The sequence below is a fragment of the Lytechinus variegatus genome, chromosome 16 (assembly GCF_018143015.1).
Source record: "Lytechinus variegatus isolate NC3 chromosome 16, Lvar_3.0, whole genome shotgun sequence".
Classification (NCBI taxonomy): Eukaryota; Metazoa; Echinodermata; class Echinoidea; order Temnopleuroida; family Toxopneustidae; genus Lytechinus; species Lytechinus variegatus.
The window spans coordinates 1,432,799-1,458,674 of record NC_054755.1 but is presented as its reverse complement, the minus strand read 5'-3'; the positions used below and the strand labels follow the sequence as shown (position 1 = coordinate 1,458,674).

Here is a 25,876-nt window from a genome sequence, read left to right as displayed (position 1 = left end):
TGACAAAATTTACTTCTCTTGTAAACGCCTGACACGATGATAGTATCACAGCACTTATATTGGGCCATGTTTCTGTTAAACACATTCATAGGTCATGTAGGTGCAGAATGGCCCTGCAAACACGATATGTATAAGGCGGTAGAGTAGGTTTATACATGTAGAGTAATAATTTATAAAAGCAGTGTCATTCAAGGACAAGTCCACCCCCAACAATAAGTTGATTTGACTAAATAGAGAAAAATCCAATAAGCATAACACTGAAAATTTCATCAAAATCGGATGTAAAATAATTAGAATGTTATGACATTTTAAATTTTTGCTTAATTTCACAAAACAGTGTTATGCACATCCTGGTCGGTATGCAAATGAGGAGACAATTTGGACGTCATCCACTCACTATTTTTTGTGAAATATTCTCATTTTCTCCTCATTGGCAAGTGAAAGAACGATTGATTCCTCCCTAAACATGTGGAATTATCATTATTTAATATGGTTCAGTCAAGTTGGTCCTTATTGTCAAATATAAAAAATGAAATATTGTATACACATGTATTTCAAACAATAAAAGACAAAAAAATAGTGAGTGGAGGACATCATCGACTGTCTCATTTGCATGTCAATGAATTGTGCCTATCACTGTTTTGCGAAAAATAAGCAAAACTTTAAAATGTCATCTCTTTTTTTTCACATCCAATTTTGATGAAATTTTCAGCGTTATATCAGGGACGTGAATATAGTTGTTTGAGTTTTCTCTATTTATTCGAATCAACATTTTTTCTGGAGTGGACTTGACCTTTAACTGATTCTAATGAGACATATTTGGCAAAGTAGTCAAAGTTTGGGTGTGTTGCATCATGGTTGCATGCAGTAAATGATCAGCAATACCCAGTTTTCACTGACTATTCTGAGTCTATCAGATGCAAGGATTTCAGTAGCTTATAACAATTAGTGAAAATGGCTAACTATTTTGTTTCATGAAATGTTCATGTGATATTTTTTAATCTTTCATGCTTATTAGTACAATAAATTCCACGAATCTGATGTATCTGACACTGTTCTTGATCGGCAGACGATCATGAATCTTCCATGTCATTAAGACGTATTGTTTCAAACGATGCGAAGTCTATATAGGTAAAGTCTACCATCAAAGTGTTTGAAGGTATCAAATAAAAGAACAGAATGATATTCAACTTTTTAGGCATGTGATTTTCTTTTTTAAATTCAGATACCCCCGCCAAATGAGTGTTGGTATCCTTTCTTCAAATTTCTTTTGTTTACTCGTGCGTGAATGAGAAATAATCTACGTGATATCAGATGAAAAATGAGATTCTAAACTTCACATATAAAGAAAGTGATGACATAATAATCTTATATTCATATTCTCTCTTTATTTCCATCATGAAACAGCAAAGCTTTGTTGCTCTGCTATATTTTTGATCAACAATTATCAATTCCACATTTTAATGCACAAATTGTGTTCAAAATTTTAATTCTCTTTCCGCATGATATGGTTTTGAACACGTTTTGAAAATTTAGAATTAATACGTCAGGCATTCTAAATCCTTAAAAAGCAGACCTTTCGAGTACTGGGCGTGGGTATATACAAACCCATATACGGACGATTCTAAACCTACAGTCTTATACATGTACATCTCAAAGTGACAAGCTCCTCTTCTTAACTGCTGGGTAAAAGATTCGTTTTGAAAATGAAAGCTATGGCATTTTTAATATAGGCCTTATATTTACTTCATGATGATGGAGAGGGCGGTGGTATTAATTTTTGCAGTGAATCGACCAACTGAAATCCGTGAATTATAATTGTGGTATTTTAAAACATTGAAACGGTGATGGCGCCACAGAAGGGACAGGCCAGGAGGAGAGTTCCTGTATCAAATACAGGAACTCTAGACAGGAGCGTCCCGTGGCATAGGCTAATATATATATACATACGTATAGGCATGGGCGTAAACCTCTCCCAAAAGGTAGGAATTTGACAAGCAAAAAAAAAGGTTATCACCCAAAATTTAACGCCATACTGACGAAAATATATTTAACAAAAAAAAGAGGTTATCATCCCAAAAGTAAAGTAATCTCGTCCTAAAATCCATGTTTTATTTCGATTTTGAATGATGTATTTTTGACCATCATGAAAGACCCAAAATAGTAGGGGGACATTTGATATTGCAATGTGTCCCCCTTACTATTTATAGTAGGGGGACACGTCCCCCTGGAATTTCCGCCTATGCTAATAGGCGTTTTCAAGTATTGAGAAAAAAATGGGAAGGGTTAGGAAGAAGAATTTATAAAAATGAGAGTTCCAGCCTTCATCTTTATAATTGATAATATACTAGCCATAATTTAAGAAAAACATGTCGTCGTCCTAATTAGGCCTCCCTGCCCCCACTCCCTATCAAACTTAAAATAAAAGCTCTGGAGAGATCGGCTGTGCGACTCCATATATGCCAACTTCTAGTTCAATTTAAGGAAAAATAATATTGACTTTATATTTAGGTCTTCCCCGCCCCGCCCCCTCAGTATAATCTAGAGCAGCTTGGCCATTTACCTTGTGGAGACATAAATATTTTCTTTTGCAGCACCCCGGTTTGCGGCTTCAACTAGAGGTTCTAGTGTCTAACCTGTAGGCCTATTGATGCTGCAAAATCTAGACCCCAATTATACCTAACAAAAGGTACTGATTCAGATTCCTCTACCTGAATAGCATAATTTCAGCAAACTCCCATATCATGTAAACAGTAATGATGGTTACTGTTTACATGATATGGGAGTGTGCTGAAATTATGCTATTCAGGTAGAGGAATCATATGCCCTCCTCCGCGCTCCCACCCAAATCGTAGGCCATGGTCTGTATACATGATTTAAAAAATGTTTTCACACTCGTGGGGAGCTCAAAACTAGAATAGGCCAGGTCCTGGGTACATTTTTAGCGGGGGCCTTGATGTATATTTGAAAAGCCAAAAAATAATAAAATAAAGAAATGAAGGTAATTTTTGTTACATTTTCCATCTTTACACATCTTCCATTTGAATCCCTGAGGGTGCTGCCTACCCGGGGCTGCCTATATGGAAAATCATACACGCAGGTACCCCGCTGGCTTCCCCGGACCAGTCCCTCATGTGTGTCATGGTGACATTTTCAATATAAGAGACGCACCATTAGATACCCAGGAGGCGGCTGTAATTTTGGGTTGATGCATATTTTTGGTTTCCTTTTTTTTTCTTTGAGTAAGTCCCCCCCCCCTTTCAGATGATCAGTTGGCCAAGTTTGCTTTTTTTTACTCTGATGGTGAGTCAAGGTTTTTTTTTTTTTTTGGGGGGGGGGTCATATAGCAAGTCAAGTTTAACTATATACGTCCCTCAACATCAGCAGCTGCATGCAGATGACGCAATACGCTAACAAGGGAAAACCCCTAAGATCGCGATTTATTCCGCGACACGATACGACGCCAGAGCTAGAGAGAAATACCGGTAGTGGGAATTGAGAGTTGAGTTTCAACGAGTTTACGTACTAATCGAGTAGCTTTATGATGGTATCAAGGTAACTATCAGAATTGGGTGAGTATATTGGCCAGTATTTTTTTCATATTTTATTAAAAATAACCATAACTAGATCTTGAAAATAAATGACATCTTTTTCACGTCAGTACGTACCGGTATTGGTAATATCAATCGTGTTCTCTGAAATTACCGATACGTCACACAGCTAGCCATACCAGCACATGCGATTCGCATGCACACTTTTCTAATAGGAACACCACGATTCTGTGAAACAGTAGCTCGAATTGCACAGGAGTTAAATCGCCGTGTATTTCGTAATGGATGTGTGTAGTTAGTGGATGCGAATGAATGGACATAGACTGGGGCCTGTTTCTCAACACCGTCATAAGTCTAACTTCTTGACTAAATCGGAGATAGTGAGCTACTTGTCCGCTAACTGTTTCACGGAGCCCTCTTTGCCAAGTTCGGGTACAACAACCTCACTAAATATTTATGACAACTCCGAACTTGTCACAACTTCTTTCTTAGTGACATAGTGGCATCACATGGGTACCGTAGACTATGACGTGCAAAAGTGCCTAGAAATTCGAAAATTTTAATCTTACGTAATCAATCATAGAGGTTGAAATTACATCATAAAACAAGTTGGATAATGCATTCAATGATAATTGTAATGCAAAGAAACTATAAAAACTGTTGGTAAAACACCACAAAACCATTCATTTTGAAATAGTAAAATAATTTAATCGATAAAGATTCTACCACGTCAGGCCATCCATAACTGCGCTCGTATTCGTCGTTTTCAGACCCCTATTACTATTTGGATAAAGTATATCTCTAATTTATGCATAGAATTCGTCGAATCGTATGTTTCGGTATCAAATATTTAAAAAGTTTATGTTAAACTATATTTTGATGATGTTTGGAATCATAAAATACCGTATAATTATCATAATTTTACAAAGAAAACCGTTATGGTTTACTTTCGTAAACTATTAAAATTGAATATCCCGGGGGTACCCATCTCAACGTCCATATGTGATTTTTAGTCATGAAATGAATTATTCATAATTTCATTTTCTCAGCAATTGATTGCTCCAGTCTTCATGGCCTAAATATGTATGATGCATAATTTACCCGTGCTATTATTTTGAAAAGATGTATTTCCCAATTCATCACAATATTTGCAATTTTGTCATAATTTTTATTTTTGAAAATTATGCTATTTTGTGACTAAGGCTACGTCTCGTCTGCTCTTTTTACCGATAGTATCGATATCAAGGTATTCTAGTTAGGAAGCCTTTCGAGAAACAGGTTTAGTAAGATTGGAACTATCTCCGTGGTTAGTGGATAACTTGTCCATGTGTTGAGAAACGGGCCCCTGGTGACTAATTTTACAGTAATAATGGACCCTATTAAAGGGATGGTCCGGGCTGAATATATGTATAGCTTAATAAATAGAGTAGAATTCACAGAGCAAAATGCCGAAAATTTCATCAAAATCGAATAACAAATAATGACAAATAACAAAGTTATTGTGATTGTCATTATTATTGAATTTTAAAGTTTAGCAATATTTTGTGAAAACATTTGTCATGAATATTCATTAGCATTAGGTGGGCTGATGATGTCACATCTCCACTTGTTCTTTTGTATTTTATTATATGAAATTAGGTTAATTTAAACTATGGTTTCCTCCAACTCCAAGAACTAGAAAAATTGGATTGACAACAGACTCAGAATCAGATTTAGTGCATTAGATATTTATTGCTGCAACTTATTTCATTATAAATATAAGGGAGACATATTCACACAAGTAAGAAATAATGAAAAATATATGATTTTATGTAATAACATAAGAAAACGGAAAGTGGAGATGTGACATCATCAGCCCACCTAATGAATATTCATGACTGACGACTGTTTTCACAAAATATTGCTAAACTTTAAAGTTTAAACTTCAATAACTTTATTATTTGTTATCTGATTTTGATGATATTTTCCTCAGTGAAATTTTCAGCCCGGACCATCCCTTTAAAAAATGATATTCATTAATGTTAGTACTGAGCTGAGTCTGAGGCCACAGAATTGGCTGAAGCAGGCTTAGTTTGGCCTATGCCCTAAGTTAGGCTGAGCCTTAGCGGATTATTGCCTTAAGTTAATGCTAATCTAAATTTTACTTTCATCAGACTTTCATGTCATGTTCCCTGGCTTGAGTCATCTATATCATAACCTTGTTCATAGAATGAGTGATTTATGATTGTTTTTCCCCCTTGCCATATTCTTCTTCAATTCCACTCATCTTCTTTTTATTTTTCTTTCTCAGTTTTTATCCCATATTTTACTGCTGTTCAACTCCACAATAATCATTCATTTAATATTTCAAATTTTCTATTTGACTTTTAATGTATTATTGTAAACATCTCTTTTTGTGCTTATGTATGCTTGAAGAATATAATTACTTGCATTTTCTTTTATCTTTGTCTTCTGTTCTCACTTGACAAGAATACAAGGTATTTAGTTTTTTCTTTGATGCCTTTCCCCTTCTAGGACACCTTCCAGAAGATGTTAGCAACCAATAAGAAGATGAAGGACCATGGCTTGCAGCGTATTTCAATCCTCATCTATTCACTTCTACTGCTCTATAGTCCTATAATCAGTGGAGAACTTCAAGATAGTTGTTTAGAGGGCAAGATAGTACCATGTCGCAATGATTATAATGGTAGGTGGTATTATTTGGCTGATCTTGTGATGTCTCTCTATTCTGAGTTGTTCCCACTCATTCAATGAACAAGGTTATGATATATAACCTTGTCCTCAGTTACATCTCCATGTGTGGTAAAATAAGGGTGGCAATGTTTGGCTTTTTTTCTCTTTTTGTTTGGGGCAAATGCTTGATTTTTTACACTGACAGTTTCCACTACACCTATTATTCATACAACTTGGCCCTTATTTAAATTTGATACTTTAAATCATTTCTTTCTTAATTAAAAATAGAGATAAAAAAATGACAATTTTCTTGCCATATTACTTTCCACCAATAGAGGGCGTACACAAGAATATGCCCAAAATTCAAGTTTTTGAGCACTCTGGTGAATACACAAATTATTCCCAAGTTACTAATGAAAAATAAATTGCAACTGTATGGAAATTAGTAATTTTGGTCACAAAAGTGATATTTTAATGATTTTTTCAAGTGTGTGCTCTGTACAACATTGGCATACCATAGTCCTACCTGTAGATTCCCCACAGGCAGGGTGGTAGCAGTGAACAAGTGGTTGTTCCAATGAAGCTACATCATGTTGCATTTCAACTGAGACAAGATATGGTATTATGGGAGGTGGGGACTGGCTATCCTCCCTTTGAGTTTTTAAGAAGTGAAAAGTAAAAAAAGGAGAACATCAAAACGAGAGATCTGAGTCCCGTTACTCTACCTTATATTGGCTCTTGTTGGGGGGGGGTCACTTCTATTGAAGAGTGTACGGTAATCTTTGAGAGAGAAAAACAAACTGAGTTAAAGAGTGGGGGGGGGGGCAGAGAAGAATTTGGAAGAGTGTCAAAATTCCCCAAAATAAAAAAGATTAAATCACGATATCCTTCAACACAAATATTATTCATGGCACCAACCATAACAATGAGTTTTGCCATATACTTAACCAGACTCTCTATCTTCCTTTTCTATTTTTATGCAACTTTTATTGTAAATTAAGCATACCCAGTATTTTAACTTAATTAAGTTTGTATGCATTTTTATTGTTTGGTATTTTTTATGTAACAGGACCGTGTTGAAAAACAGTGTATTTTATCTGAACATGTTATCCTGTATAAAGATGTTTTAATAAATAAATAAAACGAGTGGAAAATCTTGGACACCACCTCAACCCCCCTCTTGGCTTGTCATTCAGTTGAGAAGAAAATGACATCACCGTTCGGTTGTCTTGCTCCCTGATCATGTAGTGGTCCATCTGCACACCCCTAATCAGATATATTGGGAGAAGAGCCCTACAGTTCATATTAATAATAATAATAGGCATTTATATAGCGCCATCTATCTAGAAATATTCTATTCCGAGGCGCGTTGTTATTATTATTACCCCGGCTTTAGCTCGAGCTGCCTTTCAGCGCTCATGCATTCAAGGAATTAATCCTGCCGGGTACCCATTCACCTCACCTGGGTCGAGTGCAGCACAATGTGGAGAAATTTCTTGCTGAAGGAAATTACGCCATGGCTGGGATTCGAACCCACAAGCCTCTGTTTCTAAGTCAGAAGACTTATCCACTGGGCCACAACGCTCCATATTGAATATTGATTCAGTTCAATAATATCCCATCTCAGGCACAGGGGATGTTAGAATACAAATGATAATGATGATTATAAATGATTCATAAATTACATGAATGTTGTTACATTTATCCAATCACTATCATTTTTCTTTCCACTCAGGGAGTTCTTTGAGGTTCTTGGATCCAAATCCTCAGCTTCACATCAGCGTTGTGAGGGGAAAATACTTGAGTCCTTCATTGTCTTGCAAAGCTGAGGGATTTACCAACATTACATGGCTCAAGGATGATAGGTATTTATTACTTTGTGAATGAAAATAATGAATGATAATAAATCCTTCTTGTATTCCATGCAATTAATGGCTCTGCTCCACAGTACAATATTAATCTAATCAGCGAATACACTCCAGTCAGGTCCCTACGTTCATCGAACTCTGGCTCCCTAGTTATTCCTAAATCCGTTAAGACATGGGGGCTCGGGCTTTTGCTCATGCTGGCCCTGTTCTATTGAATGGTCTTCTGACAATCCGTGAATGCACGTCCATTGATACTTTTAAACGTTACCTTAAGACTCGTCTATTCAATGCCTCTTACTCTTAATTGTTCCTGGATCTATTACTATTATATTTGTACCTGTTCTCTTTCGTTCTTTTCTTTCTTTCTTCTTTCACTGCGCCTTATGCACTCTGCCGAGTGGATTTGGCGCATTACAAATCACATATATTATTATTAATAACAATAAGATTTATATGATACTTTCACCGGTGGGTACATGAACTGCAACTCTTATTACCCTTGCGTTAGGCTCAGCTACTCCTTTATCATTAGTGCTCAGTGTATCGAATGCACTGAGTTTTGGGTTCACATTGTCTTCACCTGGGTCAAGTGCAGCACAGTGGGTGATTTCAATTCCGGTGTTGGCCTTGGTGTTGGTGTTGGTGTTGAAATTTGGATTGCTTCCCCTGGCTCCAAAACTTATTCATAGTTTGTAAAACTGATCCAGATCACATTATTAACACCTCAACAAGTAGTGAGTGATTTTCAGGACTATCTTCATTTTATTTTTGGCATTGCAATCGTGTTAAAATTGACCTAACACCAACACCAAAAGGTCAACACTGAACTTGAAATCACCCACTGGATGACTTTGTTACTGTTCAATCGTCAACACATCACCGCTGGGATTCACAGGTCAACGACACTCTTTTGAAAGATGAGACTCGGATTCATAACTAGATGAATGAATCCGGAGAAATTTCTACCCACTAAGCTGCTATGATAATGAAAAGATGACTCTTGTTGATAATCCAAGGAGGAAGAGGGGGAAAAAAATAAAGCAAATATCCCTGTATAAATGTATAAATTGTGATAAATGAAGTTATGATTTTAAAAGCTTGGCAAGCATATACCTAATACAGTAATCTAAAGCGACATTTGCTGGAACAGATTTTTTTATTTTTCTGTGAAAAAAGCTTGAGATTTTCATATTCCTACTTAAATACATCATATACTGTTGGAACTTTTTTCCATACTCCCCCCCCCCCAATGAAAATGTTGTTGAGGCATCAAATTTCTCCTTGGCTGGTAGAATTCAAAATATTTGATTGTCTTGAATCTCTGGTTTAAAACCATGGTTTGTGCAGCTTTCATGCTATAATTATGAATTCAGCAAAAAAATTGAGAAAAGGTCTAATGATAAGTGCTATTTTAATCAGAGGTACACACTTGTTCCTAAGGATACACCATTAACCCTAAATGGACTGGGCTATTTCGACGCCTAAGAAGACTGGAGAGCTGATTCAGCTGATCTCGGCCGTCGTTCGCGTGATCACGATGAAAATTGGCACGCGCGTTACCCATGGCATTATCTACAAAACTGTAATATCGAATTCTGCGAAAAATCTCATTGCTCAGTAATTATGCTATTTATGTGTAATATCATGTTTGTTCTAATTAAAATAGAATAATGCCCCTTAAATGCTAATTTTCGTTTCACATACTCTAGATAGGCATCTGATCAAATTCATTTTTTAAAAGTTTCAACGTCACATTTATTTACTTATGCATTCTATTGTTTTCTTAATTTCTTATGTATTTCCTTTGTTTTTCGACTTTTTGTTTTTTAATGTTTTTTCAATGGAAATTGTCAGGAACTTTATTTTGACCATAAAAAAATTAAAATTAATTGAATTTTAAGCAGTAAAAGGAAAAATAATGATACATTTATGAATTTTGGCTAAAGAACACTATTTGCATTGGATTTGAACACAAATTCACGTTGTGGAGTAATTTTGGGTCTGCATGCACTTACGAAATGTTGCGTGATTTCGGAACCGCATACCCGGGTGTCACAATTTTGCTCTCAAAAATTGCGTGAGACTTGAAAGTAAAAAGTCAGCGAGCAACGCGGTCAAAAATTTTCAAGCAGCGGATTTATTACGAAAAATGTCGAGGGGGGGGCTGAATCAGCCTCCCCCCAGTCTTCTTATGGTTAAAATAGGGCCCATATTTAGAATTAATGAGTAAACTGTTCATGTTAATTGAAAAATTGGCTAATTAATGAGGTAACCATCAAAGAAAAGCCTCAATTTAATGATCTCTGGCAATCATGTGCATTATTATTCAGGGGTGCATTTTTTCATACTAAAGTCTGAATTTAGATTTTTAAACATATTTCTAAAACACTTCTTTCATGTAGGACAGGGGGTCATTCTAGATGATTTTCAGATTTGTTATCAAATGTTAGTGGTATACCTGATTTTCGACCACTTTCTTATTTCACTCTGAAGTGAATGTAATTAATTAATTTTACAACAAGTGTTATCATACATCATATAGATCTTTAACATTGTAAGCCTAATAAAATATCATGAATTACCCCGAATTACACTAATCTTTTTGTCAATTTTATTTTTTAAACTAGGTTTGAGTTTCCATTTGGATTCGAGCCTGGTAGTACCTTATGTTATGTTCATCTAAAAGACTGTAACCAAACTGTAGAGATTACTGACACTCAAAAGGATGCTATTGGTAACTACACTTGTCTTGTGTCAAATGGTAGACAGACCATACAGAGGACATTCACTTTAAATGTAGAAGGTAAGTGCTAAGAGTAGCACATTGGATGATTTTAAAGGAGAATGAAACCTTTGGAACAAGATAGCTTGTGTGAAAACAGAAAAATAAAAAAACAGATCAACAAAAGTTTGAGAAAAATCTGACAAATAATGAGAAAGTTATGAGCATTTGAATATTGGGATCACTAATGCTATGGAAATCGATCCTCAAATTGGCAATGCGACGAAGATGTGTGATGTCACTTGTGAACAACTCTCCCTATTACTTTCGTAGATATTTTACTTAAATTGCCTCTCTTATCACATCTATCAGTAGATCATGTGTTCTTTCTATAGGAGGGCATGTAATACAGATTTTTCAAGAACACATGGATAACGAGTTTGTATCACCATAAGAAAAAGCAAAAAGATACATTTTGAGGGTATTTTATAGTCCATCAAAGGGAAAGTTGTTTACATGTGACATCACACATCCTTGTAGCATTGCCAATAGGAGGATCTCCATAGCATTAATAGTGATTGCAATATTCAAATGCTCATAACTTTCTCATTATTTGTCTGATTTTTCTCAAACTTTCTTTGTTCTTATTCTTTGTTTTTTCTGTTTCAACACTAGCCCATTTGTTCCAATCGTTTCATTCCCCTTTAAGTTTGATGTTGTTGCCAGTGTTGACTTATTTGTTCTTAGCCGGCAATATGCAAGGATTTCAGTTGCTAAAAATAATAGTCAGTGCAAATCACTGAATGTTTTTAATGAAATGCTCCCATAAATCTCAAGTTTTTCAGGAATTTCATGATTAGAATTTAAATCTTCTGAATGATATGCTTGCTTATTTTAAGAACAAATGAACAATATAGTACTGTGGGTATAAGGTTACTATGGCTATGTAATCAGGACACTATGAATGTTATATTTAAATATTATTTTATACTTCTTTCTTAAAATATGTGGATGACATGTAGGAGCACTGATTCAAGCAAAACACTTTTTTTGGTTAACAGATGAAGACTTCACTGATGATCCATATACAATTGACCATGATAACTGCAGTGATGTTGGAGTCGAACGTGGTCAAGATATCTTCATCTTCTGTGAGTTCTGTGCTGAGGTCAGAGCTCAACAGACCGACGTTAGATGGTACAAACTTGATGAAGATAAGGATCTGGTTCCTATTAATCAGTTGATTGGTGAAGGAGGAGATGAGGAAGAAAGCCGGTATTGGGAATCTGCAAACATTCACACCAGAGATTGCTTGAAAACATAGTAAGAAACTTAATTCTGATGGTTTTGCGAACGTTTTGGGCCCATAATGCACCGTAACAATAGGCACATTTCTTCTAGAGGAATCCCAATTTTTAGAGTTTGTTTATGCTATTATGTAAGGTGATTAGAAGCCCCCAAATCCACCCCCCCCCCCCCCCCGATCAGAAGTGAAGTTGCAGACAATGATAAAAGTTTAAATGAGGGTTTTGAAAAGGAACAGTTGACCCCAGAATATGCAAAATGTAACATCTTTTCCCATGTTTAAGAAACAATCTAGAATTTTAACTCTTAACTCCAAATTTAAAAAAAGCAGTATTAACTTTGATTTAATGTAAATATTATTGTTCAAATTTAATTTAAACTTGATATAAACACTCTGCTTGTATGTGATTTTTTCTTTAAGTTTAATTTAATGTGATTTAATTGAGTTTTTGTAGTTAAGTATATGGTTTTAAGGTTTTATTTGTAAATTGTTATTTATATGTAATTGTTTTTTATTGTGCAGGGCCTCTTGGTAGAGCAGTTTTGTAACTGAAAGGGCTACCCTGCTGAAATAAACGGAAATAAATAAATTAAAATGAATAAAAGGAGGTGATAGGATGCCTCATCTGAGATATTGCAGTGGGGTATAACTAAAATGAAAAATAGACTTATTATGGTTATGTAAGCTTTATTGAACTTATTCTAAATAATGATGATAATATAGGGTACTTGTATAGGGCACTTATCCACCCTGTGAGGTGTTCAAAGTGCAACTTTATTACCCTGGCTAAGCCAGGCCACCGATTCTGTTGCTCACAGCGTTTTGAGGAATTACTCTCTGCCAGTAACCATTTACCTTACCTGGGTTATGTCTAGAACATTGTGAATTGATTTCTTGCGGTAGGAAATTATACTTTGAACACTTAGATGTGTAGTTATGAAAAGTTTGTTTTGTTTTTAAATACTCTCACTCGATATCATAGCTCACTGTGACTTATTAGTATATTCATAGTATAATCAATGTCTATATTTCACTTTATATCCACAGCAACCTACCTGCTGCCATAGGAAGAAAGTTGATTATCAGAGATGTTACACCGAATGAGTTTGGAAGGTACGTCATCATCGCTAATTACACCCTTGATGGAGAGTCAAAGGAGGGAAGGATCGATATCACTGTATCAAGAGGTATCTTTTTCATTGAATATTTGTTACATTAAGGCCTTTCTGTCTTGAGATGTAATCATACATGTATATTGATAGACCCAGTCACAATCTTCTTCTTTTTCTTCTTCTCCTTTTCCTTCTCCTCCTTCTTCTTCTTCTTCTTCTCCCCTCCTCCTCCTCCTTCTTCTTCTTCTTCTTCTTCTTCTCCTCCTCCTTCTTCTCCTCCCCCTCCTCCTACTTCTTCTTTTTCTTCTCCTTTTCCTTCTTCTTCTTCTTCTTCTTCTCCTCCTCCTACTTCTTCTTCTTATTCTTCTTCTTCCTCCTCCTCCTTCTTCTTTTTCTTCTTCTCCTTTTCCTTCTTCTTCTTCTTTTTCTTCTTCTCCTTTTCCTTCTTCTTCTTCTTCTTCTTCTCCTCCTTTTCCTTCTTCTTCTTCCCCTCCTCCTCCTCCTTCTTCTTCTTCTATTTCCTTGAGTCCTGGAGAACTGCGGGATCCAGTGAATACACAGACAAATTTATTTGGTAAAAATGTATAGTGACAAAAGAGCAAGGCTCAGGAGGAGGGTGGAATAAAGTGTATCACAAGACTGTCTGGTTGTAGTTCACTAACAGAGAACGTTTGACGTGAGCTCATGCAAGAAATGAAGAGAGTAGTAATGAAGTTGGGGAGTATAAGAAACAGGTATACTATTTGCATTAGTGTCCAATCCAAGAAGTACAACATTAGTAACAGCTGCTGATTGTATCTTGATAGTTATCGTGTTTTCCATTGGTCGGTGGAGATAATGTTAGGGGAAATTTCAAATGGTCAGTTGTATAACGTTTTAAATGTTAAATTCATGTCCATTACCAAGTAAGTTTAATCCAATAAGTGCAAATCGTGAGATATCCTGACTAACTGAAAATAAAATATGTGTACAAGTTTTTAGGTCTTGGCCATTCAAATATTTGGACAGCACCTTCCTTGGGAAGGATATAACGGTGGTTTTCATTATTCTTTCGTCATATTTCTGTTAGAATCAGCTGTATTGCATTGTGGAAGCGTCATGGTGTAGCGGTTCTGACTCTCGCCTTGTCATCAGAATCCCACCGCGGTCTGGCGTCCTATGGCAAGGCGTTAATGCACACTTTGTCACTCTCCACCCAGGTGTTAAATGGGTTCTCGGTAGGATGTGAATGCCTATATGTAGTATGCCTAGCCATTGAGTCTTGGAACTCTTGTTGGAATGCTCCCCAGGGAGTGGAGAAGGTGCATACATTGTATGCGGGCATGCAAGGATCCGATGACCAGGGTAATAATATGTCTGTAAAGCGCTTAGAGACGTTGTTCCGATGTATTAAGTGCTCTGTAAATGCAGAATATTATTATAATTATTATTTCATAAAAACATTGATATGCATAGTACTGATAAGTAAACCTCTTTTTTGAAATTTCTTCCTATTGCTAGCACCTTATGTTATAATCGAGATCACCGTTGGAATCGTGGTATCATTGACTGTCACCCTCTTGTTAGTTACCATGGTAACATTATTGTGTCATCGCTATCACCTGACTCTACAGCTCTATTGGAAGAACCGCTTTGGCAAGATAGAAGAACACGGTAAGAACTATCACCTATTCTCAGCTAAAGATGAACTTCAGAGCACTCTAACCTTTGGTGGCCATAACTGGGGAATGACTTGGGCTTCTAAAGAATGGTTATACACTGATCCAGTGCATTAACTTAACAGTAAATAAATTATCTTCTTGTAGGCATCCCCCCCATAAGAAATTACCATGAAAAACAGCACCCAAAGCAAATTGATCTGTATTGAAAATCATTCTAGGGATGCCAACTGTGATTTGAGCCAGTTGTTTGAATGACAAGAATATAATAGGTGATTGGCAAGTTAAGGGGGATTGTCAGCTAATGAATGCCAACTCTTGTTGGAATGCTCCCCAGTGAGTGAAGAAGGTGCATACATTGTATGCGGGCATGCAAGGATCCGATGACCGGGGTAATAATATAAAGCGCTGAGAGACTTCGTTCCCATGTGGCGACCGCTATATAAATACGGAATATTGTTATTATTATTATTATAATTTTTTTGATTTCATGTAGATGGGATGGAACACGACGCATTCATCAGCTTCAGTGACTCTCTTGAGGATACAAGGTTTGCTATCTCATTGGCTCAACTTCTCCTTGAGAAAGGATATGATGTTTGGATGAGAGACATGCATGCAATACCAGGAGAAGGTGAGCAAACACTAATAGATTTAAGATTCAAGATTATTGGAGAATTGTGGCCCAGTGGATTAGTCTTCGGATTTTGAAACAGATAGTCGTGGGTTCGAATCCCAGCCATGGCGTAATTTCCTTCAGCAAGAAACTGATCCACAATGTGCTGCACTGAACCCAGGTAAGGTAAATGGGTACCGGTAGGAAGTAATTCCTTAAAAAGCTGTGTGCGCTATGAACGCCTAGCTTAGCCGGGTAATATAGGAGTACCTCGAGCACCTAACACGGTGGATATGTGCGCAATATAAATACCCTATATTATTAAATCTTAAGATTGCTGCCGACAACAGAAAGGAGAAATGTTTACAAAAAATCAAACGATGAATAAATAATCAAAGTTACATAAGTCCAAGAGAAGAATAAGCCCATTGCATATAGATTAATATGGAATGATGCTAATTGGGATGGGATATTGGTTTTGGAAATTTCTGTCGGAAGATATCTAGTTTTTTTTTTAAATCTAGTGTTGTGTCCCACTTTGAAACAGTGGGTTTCATGTTTGCATACCAGCCATGAGGGTAATTTGTTCCAGCAAGACCTTGATCCACTTTGTGCTGAATTTATTCCTTGAAATGCTTCCACACTGTAAAAGGCTGCAGGGCTAAAGCCAGGGTAATAATGTCCTTTGATAACACATAGGGATGTTATATTCACAATGTGAAGTGCTTTATTATTATGGAAAGGAGTAGAACTTGATATGTAGATGAAAATCTGCCCTATTCGTATAAGAGTAGGGGGAAACCCCGGTGTAGTGGTCCACTTGCACTCCCCCAATCAGTAATATGGGAAGAAGAGACCTTGCGGGTCATAGTGATTCAGTTCGCTTTTCGCCTCCCGGGCACAGATGACACCAAATAATAAATAATAATACAATTTATTGTCATATCTCTTTGTAGCACTGATTGCTGAGGAGATTGTTAGTATGAAACGAAGTAGACGATGCATTCTTATCATTTCCCCCTGATTACCCAATGTCTTCACACAGTGAGGTCCTGGTAAGTCAGCAACATTCCTTGTTCAGATAAGATGCTACAGAGACAATAAGGTTACATTTCAGGGGGGCGTTTCATGAAAGGACTTTTTATCCGACAAGTCCCATTTTATCTGGCAGTTACCATAGTAACAGTACCTCTCAGCCAATCAACATCAGAGAAAGATGTCAGATTTGACAACTTGTCGGATGAAAATGTTGATGAAGCACTCCCCTGGTGTCTGCTTTTTTGTATTTTATTTCATCGACTTACAACTTGTTCCCTTGACTTACTGACTTACTCTCTTGACTTACTCAATCCCTCAATTTACTTGTACCCTTGACTTACTACTTATATGTAGAGTGTTGTGGCCCAGTGGATTAGTCTTCGGACTTTGAAACAGAGGGTTGTGGGTTCGAATCCCAGCCATGGCGAAATTTCCTTCTGCAAGAAATTTATCAACATTGTGCTGCGCTCGACCCAGGTGAGGTGAATGGGTATCCAGGAGGATTTATTCCTTGAATGCTAGAGCCGGGGTAATAATGATATACCAAGTATATCTCAGCGACTTGAGCACATAATCAATGTGGATTTGGCACTTTAGAAATATTCTATATTATTATTATTATTATTATTATTATTATTATTATTATTATTATTATTATTCAATTCAATTCAATTTTATTCACATCTCTTTAGAAACATCAAAAGATCAAGTATACAAATCAATACAAAATACAACATACATTATACATAACATTATAAAAAGAAATGGTAAAGATGAAGTGAGGAGGATGTGGGGGATAAACAAAAGTCCATTGGCCTGTCAAGGTAAATCCCCGATTTTACCCCACTTCAAAAAATAATACAAAATAATACATTACAAACGCAAAACTAACAACACTAAAACAACATAAAAGGCAATACATTAAAAATTAAATTATTCATATTCAAACTTCAGTAAATACAATTTATATTTCCTCCTAAAAGAACGCGTAGTTTTACTTTCTTTGAAGTCATCTGGCAAGATATTCCAAGACTGTGGGCCTTTAAAACTGACAGTTGTTCTTGAAAAATTATAATGGTAAAAAGGTACATACATTTTATTGGCATTTCTTGTGCAATATTTATTTATGTTGACGTTATATTCAAAGTATTCATTAAAATATTTTGGGAGCAATTGTTTAGAGTAAGAAAACATAAAAGATGCTAGTTGTAATTTATTTATATCATAAATATTCAGTATTTTCAATTTCTTGAATAAAGGTTGAGTATGTGCTAAGTAATTGGCATTAGTAATAACTCGTATTGCACGTTTCTGTAATAAAAATAATTTCTGTAGTGAATGAGATGAACAGCTGCCCCATACAATATTGGAAAACATGAGATGTGATAAAATCAAGCAATTATATAATTTGATTAAAATTCTCAATGGTAAAATGTGTTTCAAACTATTAAAAACTCCTATGGATCTTGATATCTTTAAAGCAATGTGATTTACATGTTCCTTCCAATTCAGGTTTTCGTCTATGATTACGTCAAGAAATTTAGTACTAGTTTTATATTTATTTCACTATCTTGTATTCTGGAATTCCTACTTTTAAAGATCATGTAACATGTTTTATTTTGATTAATATAAAGTTTATTGACAGTAAACCAAGTTTGTATCTTTTCCAATTCTAAATTGAATGAATTGTTCAATGCCATCGGATTATTACCTGATAGAAATAGACTGGTATCATCAGCAAACAAAATTATTGATAAAATATTACTAACATATTGCAGATCATTGATATAAAGTAGAAATAAAAGTGGCCCGAGATTTGAGCCTTGCGGTACGCCTACCGTAACATTTTCATATTCAGAATTACAGTTATCAATAGTCACATACTGTTTCCTGTTAGAAAGATAGCTTTCAAACCATTTTGATGCACTTCCCCTTATTCCATAATATTTCAGTTTGTTGAGTAAAATCGAATGGTTAATACAGTCAATTATTATTATTATTACTTACTTACTTGTTCATATGCTTACTCATGGCAAGTTTGAAGACAAGGGAACCAGTGATATATCATTGGAACACGTTAGACATCAGGGCCTGTATTCTGAAGTCAGGTTTAACTTAGACCATGGTTTAACTCTGTGCTAAAATTATGGGAAGCCAAAAGTGTCAAAATTTTTATTAAGTTGTATGTTTCTTATGTTTACTGTGCTCTTTCCTGATTCATCGATGGTGAAGACAATCATCTATTTATACTTCCTACACAATTGTGAATGATTTGAGAGCCGAATGAGGTGAAATATCTCTACTGCTAGTGATTTATAACAATTGGCTATCCATACTTAAACCACAACTTTAAACCCGAGTTTAAGTTAAACCCGACCTTAGAATACGGGCCCAGGGGAACAGGCGAGTAAGTCATGGGATTGCGTTTGGAAAATAAAAACACGTCCTGTCACCCCAGGGGCTCTGTAAGTTGCAAAAAAAGAACAGCAAAATTGCTCATACCTTATTAGACAAGTAAGATAATCATGCTTGTGAACACACCTTGCATGCTTCAAGTCGTAATGAATGGTCCAAAGTTGATTGGACATATTGCCTTGGGTTTACACAAGGACTGCACATGATACAGGCACAAGCACAGACCCTAAGGATAGTGTTTTGAATTACCCTGCCGGCATGCCCCCTATTGTTATGTAGTATGTATTTAATTTCCTGTTATCCTTTCAGTCATTCACCGTCACTTGTTTACAAACTCCCCAATGTCATCTGAGAATTCCCAAACCCCAATACCATTTAACTGCTAAATCCTTGACAATTAAGACCAACCCTCAGTGACGTCAGCGAACTTCAAGGAAGAAGCATGACTCATACTTCCAGCCCCAGTCACTTGCACAGAGCATCACCACAATACCAGAGGAAGTTTGATAGACAGTTACCTGTAGACCAATCAGATCAAGTTTAGATCAATCCCACCTTAAATTATTACACCCCAAAACCAATGATATAAATAACACTTCTTGATTATTAGAGATACGGAAATGAATACCCGGTATACAGAAGAATACTAGACCCACACTCATCCAGATATAGACTAACTGACTTCAAGACTTAGACTTCCATCGAATATCATTATATTAACTTCACTCCGAATCTCAATCTTATACTTCGAAATTATTTTATATTCATCGTCTCCTATTATATCTGAATCTTCATGTACTTCCAATTATAAACTGTAACTGATGATCAGATACCTGTTGATTTGAACTGTATAACTTTCTCCAAAGTTTCTTTATTACACTTCCCTTCAATAATTACCGATCCCAACACGACACTATCATGGGCTATGGGCCAAGTCAAATTCATTCTCCAACCCTGAGATCATAGTAGATCTACTAGGGTATAATACGTAAATAGCAATGATCACTGTTGCAATTGGTCATTCTTAAATTGACTCCGAGAGTTTTTGCGCAATGCTTTTGAAATCGGCGCAGACCCACTTCAATGCCACCCCGCCCCCAGAACTCCAGAACAAAGTAGATTTAATTGGCGATGTTGGAAATGAATTCACTCCAGCTTCAGTTGAAATATATTACCTGATGTGAGCCTGTATAGTGTGGGTATATGAGTTATCACTCATGGTGATTTGCATTTGATTGAGTGAGTGCCATAGTAGGCCAACATGATGTGATTCAAAGCCGATGGGTCAGCGGGTCCCGCCTGCAAATGATTGGATTACACGGGTCGGTACAGGTTGGTTATTCACTTGCAGGTTACAGCACTACCTAACCCAAAACATGAGAGCATGATTGATATGTTCTTCATGATATTGTTAAAGATAAATGCCAGTTGCGATAGCAATCTAAAAGTTAAACACAATCGATAAAATGACCACCCAAGTGTTTGTGTATAAATCAAACATATGTGCCAAATGATTCTGTTTGAAAATGGGTATTTTCTGAGAAATTGACAAAATAAGAATAGGGTCGGGTCCTTTTGGAAGTAATAACTTTTCGTCTGATCTTCAGTGTGATTACTTTTAGCTTGAAATTCATGAAGTCAAACAGTTTATAGGTTTATGCAAATGAACGAGATCTGAGTCTATGATAATGTGACTATGAACGCCTAGCTTAGCCGCTTAATAGAGGAGCACCTTGAGCTCCTAACAAGGTGGATATGTGCGCAATATAAATACCCTGTATTGTTATATTATTATTATTAACCTTGTAAATACTTTCATGTGTATGCAGCAAGTAATCTTGAAACATGTGTGCTTTGCCCCTCACAGACTGATCTGGCAGCCGACCAGACTCTAAGAAAGCAAAGTCGTATCATCCCGATCCTCTACCGAGATGTCAACAAGGAGCATTTGAAGCCTTACCGACGTCTTGCTGAGATAGTCAGGGTGTGTCCATGCATCGTCTGGAAGGTGACTGGAGAATCATTGGAGACCCAACCTAGTAGTGACATTGGTGGGAAGGGTATAGAGGATGGTGGTGGGACCAGTGACCTTCAGGAGATATCAAGCAACCATGTGAGTGTTGTAGGTAAGGATTGCACCAACGGCTTTGGGTCTGGCACTGCAGGAATTACTAGCGACAGTAACCTAGCTAACGGTGATGATCACAAGAGTGTTGGTTCCAATCAAAGCCGGGAGACTGGTGATTCTCGTATAACATCCACTAGTAATAGTGATATAGGTATGCTTGACTACCATAGCAAGAATGACATGAGAATGACCCCTAGGGATGGAGATTTAGATCATAATGATGTGGATGCTCTTGCCTGCCATAGCGACCATGATATGAAGAAAACTCTTACAGATGGAGATTTAGATCAACTTATTGACGACCAAGAAGATGAAGATAGTAAGAAGAGGAAGATCAAATGGAAGAAGCAGAAGGAAGGATATGAGAAGAAACTTCTTTTGAAAATGCCACCTAAACGATCAGTGGCCAAACCTGATGGAAATGAAGCTCCAACGATTGTGTAATCTATTCATTGCCATTCTACATCACATTAAAATTTTACTCTTCATCAATTTTATTTGCGCAAATCACACTACCCCTATGCCAAAATTAATCTATATTATTCTCATGTATTTTATCACTCAATATAATAGCTCAATTTGGAAATCGTTGAAAATGTTTTTTTTTTTCTGGACATACTGTATGTCCATGCATGAGATAATCGCATACATTCATAATTCCGAAGCTTTGTTATTCCAAAGGTTCGCTATTCCGAAGGTTCGTATTTCCGAATTTTCGTATTTCCGACGGCTTGTTAATCCGAAATGAGGTTCGTAATTCCGAAGGTCCGTTAGTCCGAAAACGAAATGATTAACGAACCTTATTTCGTTTTCGGACTAACGAACCTTCGAAACAACGCACCTTATTTCGTTTTCGGATTAACGAACCTTCGGAACATCAAACCTTATTTGGTTTTTGGATTATCGAACCGTCAGGATAACGAACCTTCGGAATAACGCCACAAATGTTCGGATTAACGAACCCTTTTACGTTTTTGGATTAACGAACATCGAGGTATATGCAATTTACGTGTTTGGAATTACGAACCTTTGGAATTACATGTACGAAGTGTACCCGAGATAATACCAACATCAATATTGAGTGGACTCAATATCGAAATGATCCGGAAGTTGATATGGTTAGAATTCACTCTCTTTTCATTTTCACATTTTTACCATTCCCTTCAAGATGAAATGATGTTTCTTGTTGCAAATTACTTCCAGTAGGGGTGATTTATCTAAACCCATACCCATAATGAAGGATGGCTATTAGACTGACATTGATAATAATGATAATAATATAGGGTATTTATATTGCGCACATATCCACCTTGTTAGGTGCTCAAGGCGCTCCTATATTACCCGGCTAAGCTAGGCGTTCATAGCGCACACAGCTTTTTAAGGAATTACTTCCTACCGGTACCCATTTACCTCACCTGGGTTGAGTGCAGCACATTGCAGTTCACTTTACAAAAGTTATTGCATGGAAGCTGAACTAGTAGATATGTTGCCCAAAGTTTCGTAAATATATGTATCGGTAGTCTAGCCTGCTTGCTGTTAATCGGTTGAGGCGAGTTCTGTGTTCCATCAGACAATGAGTTGCAATTGATCAAATCACCCGAAACTATGGAAAGCCAGCAACATCAACATTTTAAATGCGTGTTTCTTCAAAAGCTTTTCTAGATTTGCGGTATATTCATACATACATAATTTTCTTTAATATTTGGTGTGCTTCTCTTTGTAATTCAGAGGACATTGTGTAAATTTCCTGAAGATTAGATTATGACATTTATGGATTTCCATGGGGTTGAGGTTGAACGGATCAATCGTAAGATGGGGCCCTCTTCTTTAGAACTACTTACTGTGGAGAAAAGAGAAATGACTTTCGTACTGAGTAGGTAGTTTCAGACCGCCTTGAAGTTCGTCAGTTTCAGGTATTTTCAGATCGGAAAATTTACCCAATTAAAAAATACCAGGTAATATGGGCAATGTGAAAGCAAATTACGCGTTATATCCCCGAAAGAAAATACCCACTAAAGAGTAGGTAATTGGCAAAAATACGAGAACTTTTGCGGGGATTTCTCCAAGGTCGCAGGTACTTTGGCAATGTGAGAGCAATTTACAGGAACTTTTAGCCCAGCATGTAGTTGGGCGCAGGCGCCGTGGGTGGCTGCTGGGCTAGTGGTTTTGAATCTCGCGCCTTGCCTGCTTATCAGACCATACTGCGCATGCTCCTCACTTCAGGAATTTATCCCCAAGGATATGTTTCGGGGCGGTGTGAATGCAGGAATAATTAATGGGTATTTTTTGGCCTAAAAAAAGTTCTCGTAATTCAACAGGGATTCTTATGATCGAGGCGGTTTGAAACCACCTATTGATGTCTATTTGGTTCTGCTTCTTCTTTTCTCCTTCTTACTCATCATTGTAAATTTCATGCATATTCAGAATCAGCGCCCCACCCCCATCAACATTCATAATCATCATGTTTCCTATCATGTAAATGTTGGTTGTAAGAAAGTTTAAGTACTCTTTTGGAATAAACTACTACTTTAGTTTAGACATCAGCCAGTATTAAAGTCATTCCTCTTCTCTCCACAGTAAGTATGGGTAGTTCTGTAGAAAAGGGCCCTGTCTTACAAAGAGTTATGATTGATCAGATCAACATCAACTGTATGGAAATCCATCAATGTCATGATTATTTTACAGGAAATTTATACAATGTCCTTTAAAGCACACTTAATTTTCAGGAAAACACTGTATGTATGAATATACAGCAAATCTAAAATATCTTTTTAATTATTTGTTTTAATATACTACAATGTGCAATGTACTGAATGTAGCAGCTAGGTATATTACAGTTATGAATCATTATATGGTGGTGGTTGAAATAATGATTGCAAGTAAATATTCAATACTTTGATGTGTGTATATAATAGTTTTTATATCACTAGTTCTTTCATCATATACGATTTGCAATATACCATTTCATCATTATGAATTTATACAATGGTGTTGGGTTATATTGATCACTCATTTTAGTTTAGTTTACTCCAACGATGTTGTAGGACGAAGCCTGTTCATCGATCAAAGTAGAAATGTCTATTGCTGCTCTCCTTCAGACAAAATTAGATGCGCTACTTATGTTGGCATGGACGGGTGGCAGGGGTATCGTAGACAGTGAAAAATTCCATTTCTATGGAAACATCTTAGTACTTTCATATTCTGTGAACTGTTCTTCAGGCAACCATTTTATGATGATGATTTCGACCTTCAAATTACGGGATTCAAAGACAAAAATGTAAAAATACTCGAGTGATATGAAATGCTGGAATAATTGCATTTTGAAGACGTCTTTCTGCAGAATCATTTTCATGAAAGGACAAGTCCACCTAACAAAAAAGATGATTTGAAAAAAAAGGGGAAAAATCCAACAAGCAAAACACTGAAAATTTCATCAAAATCGGATGTAAAATAAGAAAGTTATGACATTTTAAAGTTTTGTTTAATTTCACAAAACGGTTATATGCACATCCTGGTCGGTATGCATTTTTGGCAGACTGATGACATCACCCACTCACTATTTCTTTTGTATTTTATTATATGAAATATGAAATATTCTAATTTTCTCCTCCTTGTCAAGTGAAACAAAGTTTTATTTCTCCCTGAACATGTGGAAGTACCATTATAATAGTTTATGGTTAAATTAAGTTGGTCCTTATTGTGAAATTTGTAAAAATTAAAATATTGTATCATTCAAACAATAAAACACAAAAGAAATAGTGAGTGATGGACATCATCAACTCTCTCATTTGAATATCACTGAGTTGTGCATTTAACCGTTTTGTGAAAAATAAGCGAAACTTGAAAATGTCATAACTTTCTTATTTTACATCCGATTTCGATGAAATTTGCAGTGTTGTGTTTGTTGGATTTTTCTCTATCGATTCAAATCAACAATTTTCTGGGGTGGACTTGACCTTTAAAAACTGCTTGAACACAGTGGAAATCTCAACTGTTATGGTGTTAGTCTTGTGATTCAGACATGCAAGGCGAATGATATGGGATTCAAAGACAAAAATTTAAAATTACTGAAGTGACATCGGGTTGTTCTTTTAAAAAGATGAAATGCTGGAATAGGTGCATTTTGAAGATGTCTTTCTGCAGAATCATTTTCATTAAAAACTGCTTGATCACAATGAAACTGTTATGGTGGTGTTCATGCGATGCAAACCTGCATAGTGAATGCACCGAGTTGACCTGTTTAGGTACGGTCAGTCTACTCAGTATACTTTGCAGTAATAATGATCATCATATTTATTGATACTTTTATATTGATATTTTTATACATTTGCTATATTATATTTCATTAGACATGACTATCGTGGCCTTTTTAATCTGTCCTCAGTACTGATCCTACTGGTATATTTTAAAAAGAAATTACAATTTGCCTCAGTGCAGGATATAATGCAGTACTATGTACAATCAATTTGATGAATTTATATATTTTTTTATTTACATAATGATGCAATAACATCTGGTGTATTGTGTAAGTTTTAAGCTTAAATGTGTATTTTTGCAGATCTTTTATATTATATATCTTTATATACATTGTTGACAAAGCAGCAATCGTTTTTGTTTCTTTTTGAAAGTTGTTTATACTTTGAAGTAAAAAAAAATATTTAGATCTTTCACAATGTGAAATAAAAGTTAGACTGTCATGGTTGTGACATTTATAAATTATTATTGTTATGATAAATGATTTGAAAAAATAGGTTGATATATTTGCCAGAGAAATGGTTGGAATAGTATA

General features: G+C 36.0%; 1 protein-coding gene across 1 annotated transcript; it reads left to right on the top strand.

Annotated features, from left to right (window-relative positions):
* Positions 1 to 3,486: 3,486 nt before the first annotated feature.
* LOC121430126 (interleukin-18 receptor accessory protein-like) lies at positions 3,487 to 22,414 on the top strand. Its single transcript, XM_041627405.1, is given in 11 exon segments — positions 3,487 to 3,572; positions 6,066 to 6,237; positions 7,960 to 8,089; positions 10,720 to 10,895; positions 11,876 to 12,137; positions 13,168 to 13,307; positions 14,733 to 14,885; positions 15,387 to 15,524; positions 16,463 to 16,524; positions 16,526 to 16,561; positions 20,827 to 22,414. Coding segments are annotated over 10 exon segments (1,959 nt in total). The 5' UTR covers positions 3,487 to 3,572; positions 6,066 to 6,080; the 3' UTR covers positions 21,532 to 22,414.
* The last annotated feature ends 3,462 nt before the right edge of the window (positions 22,415 to 25,876 follow it).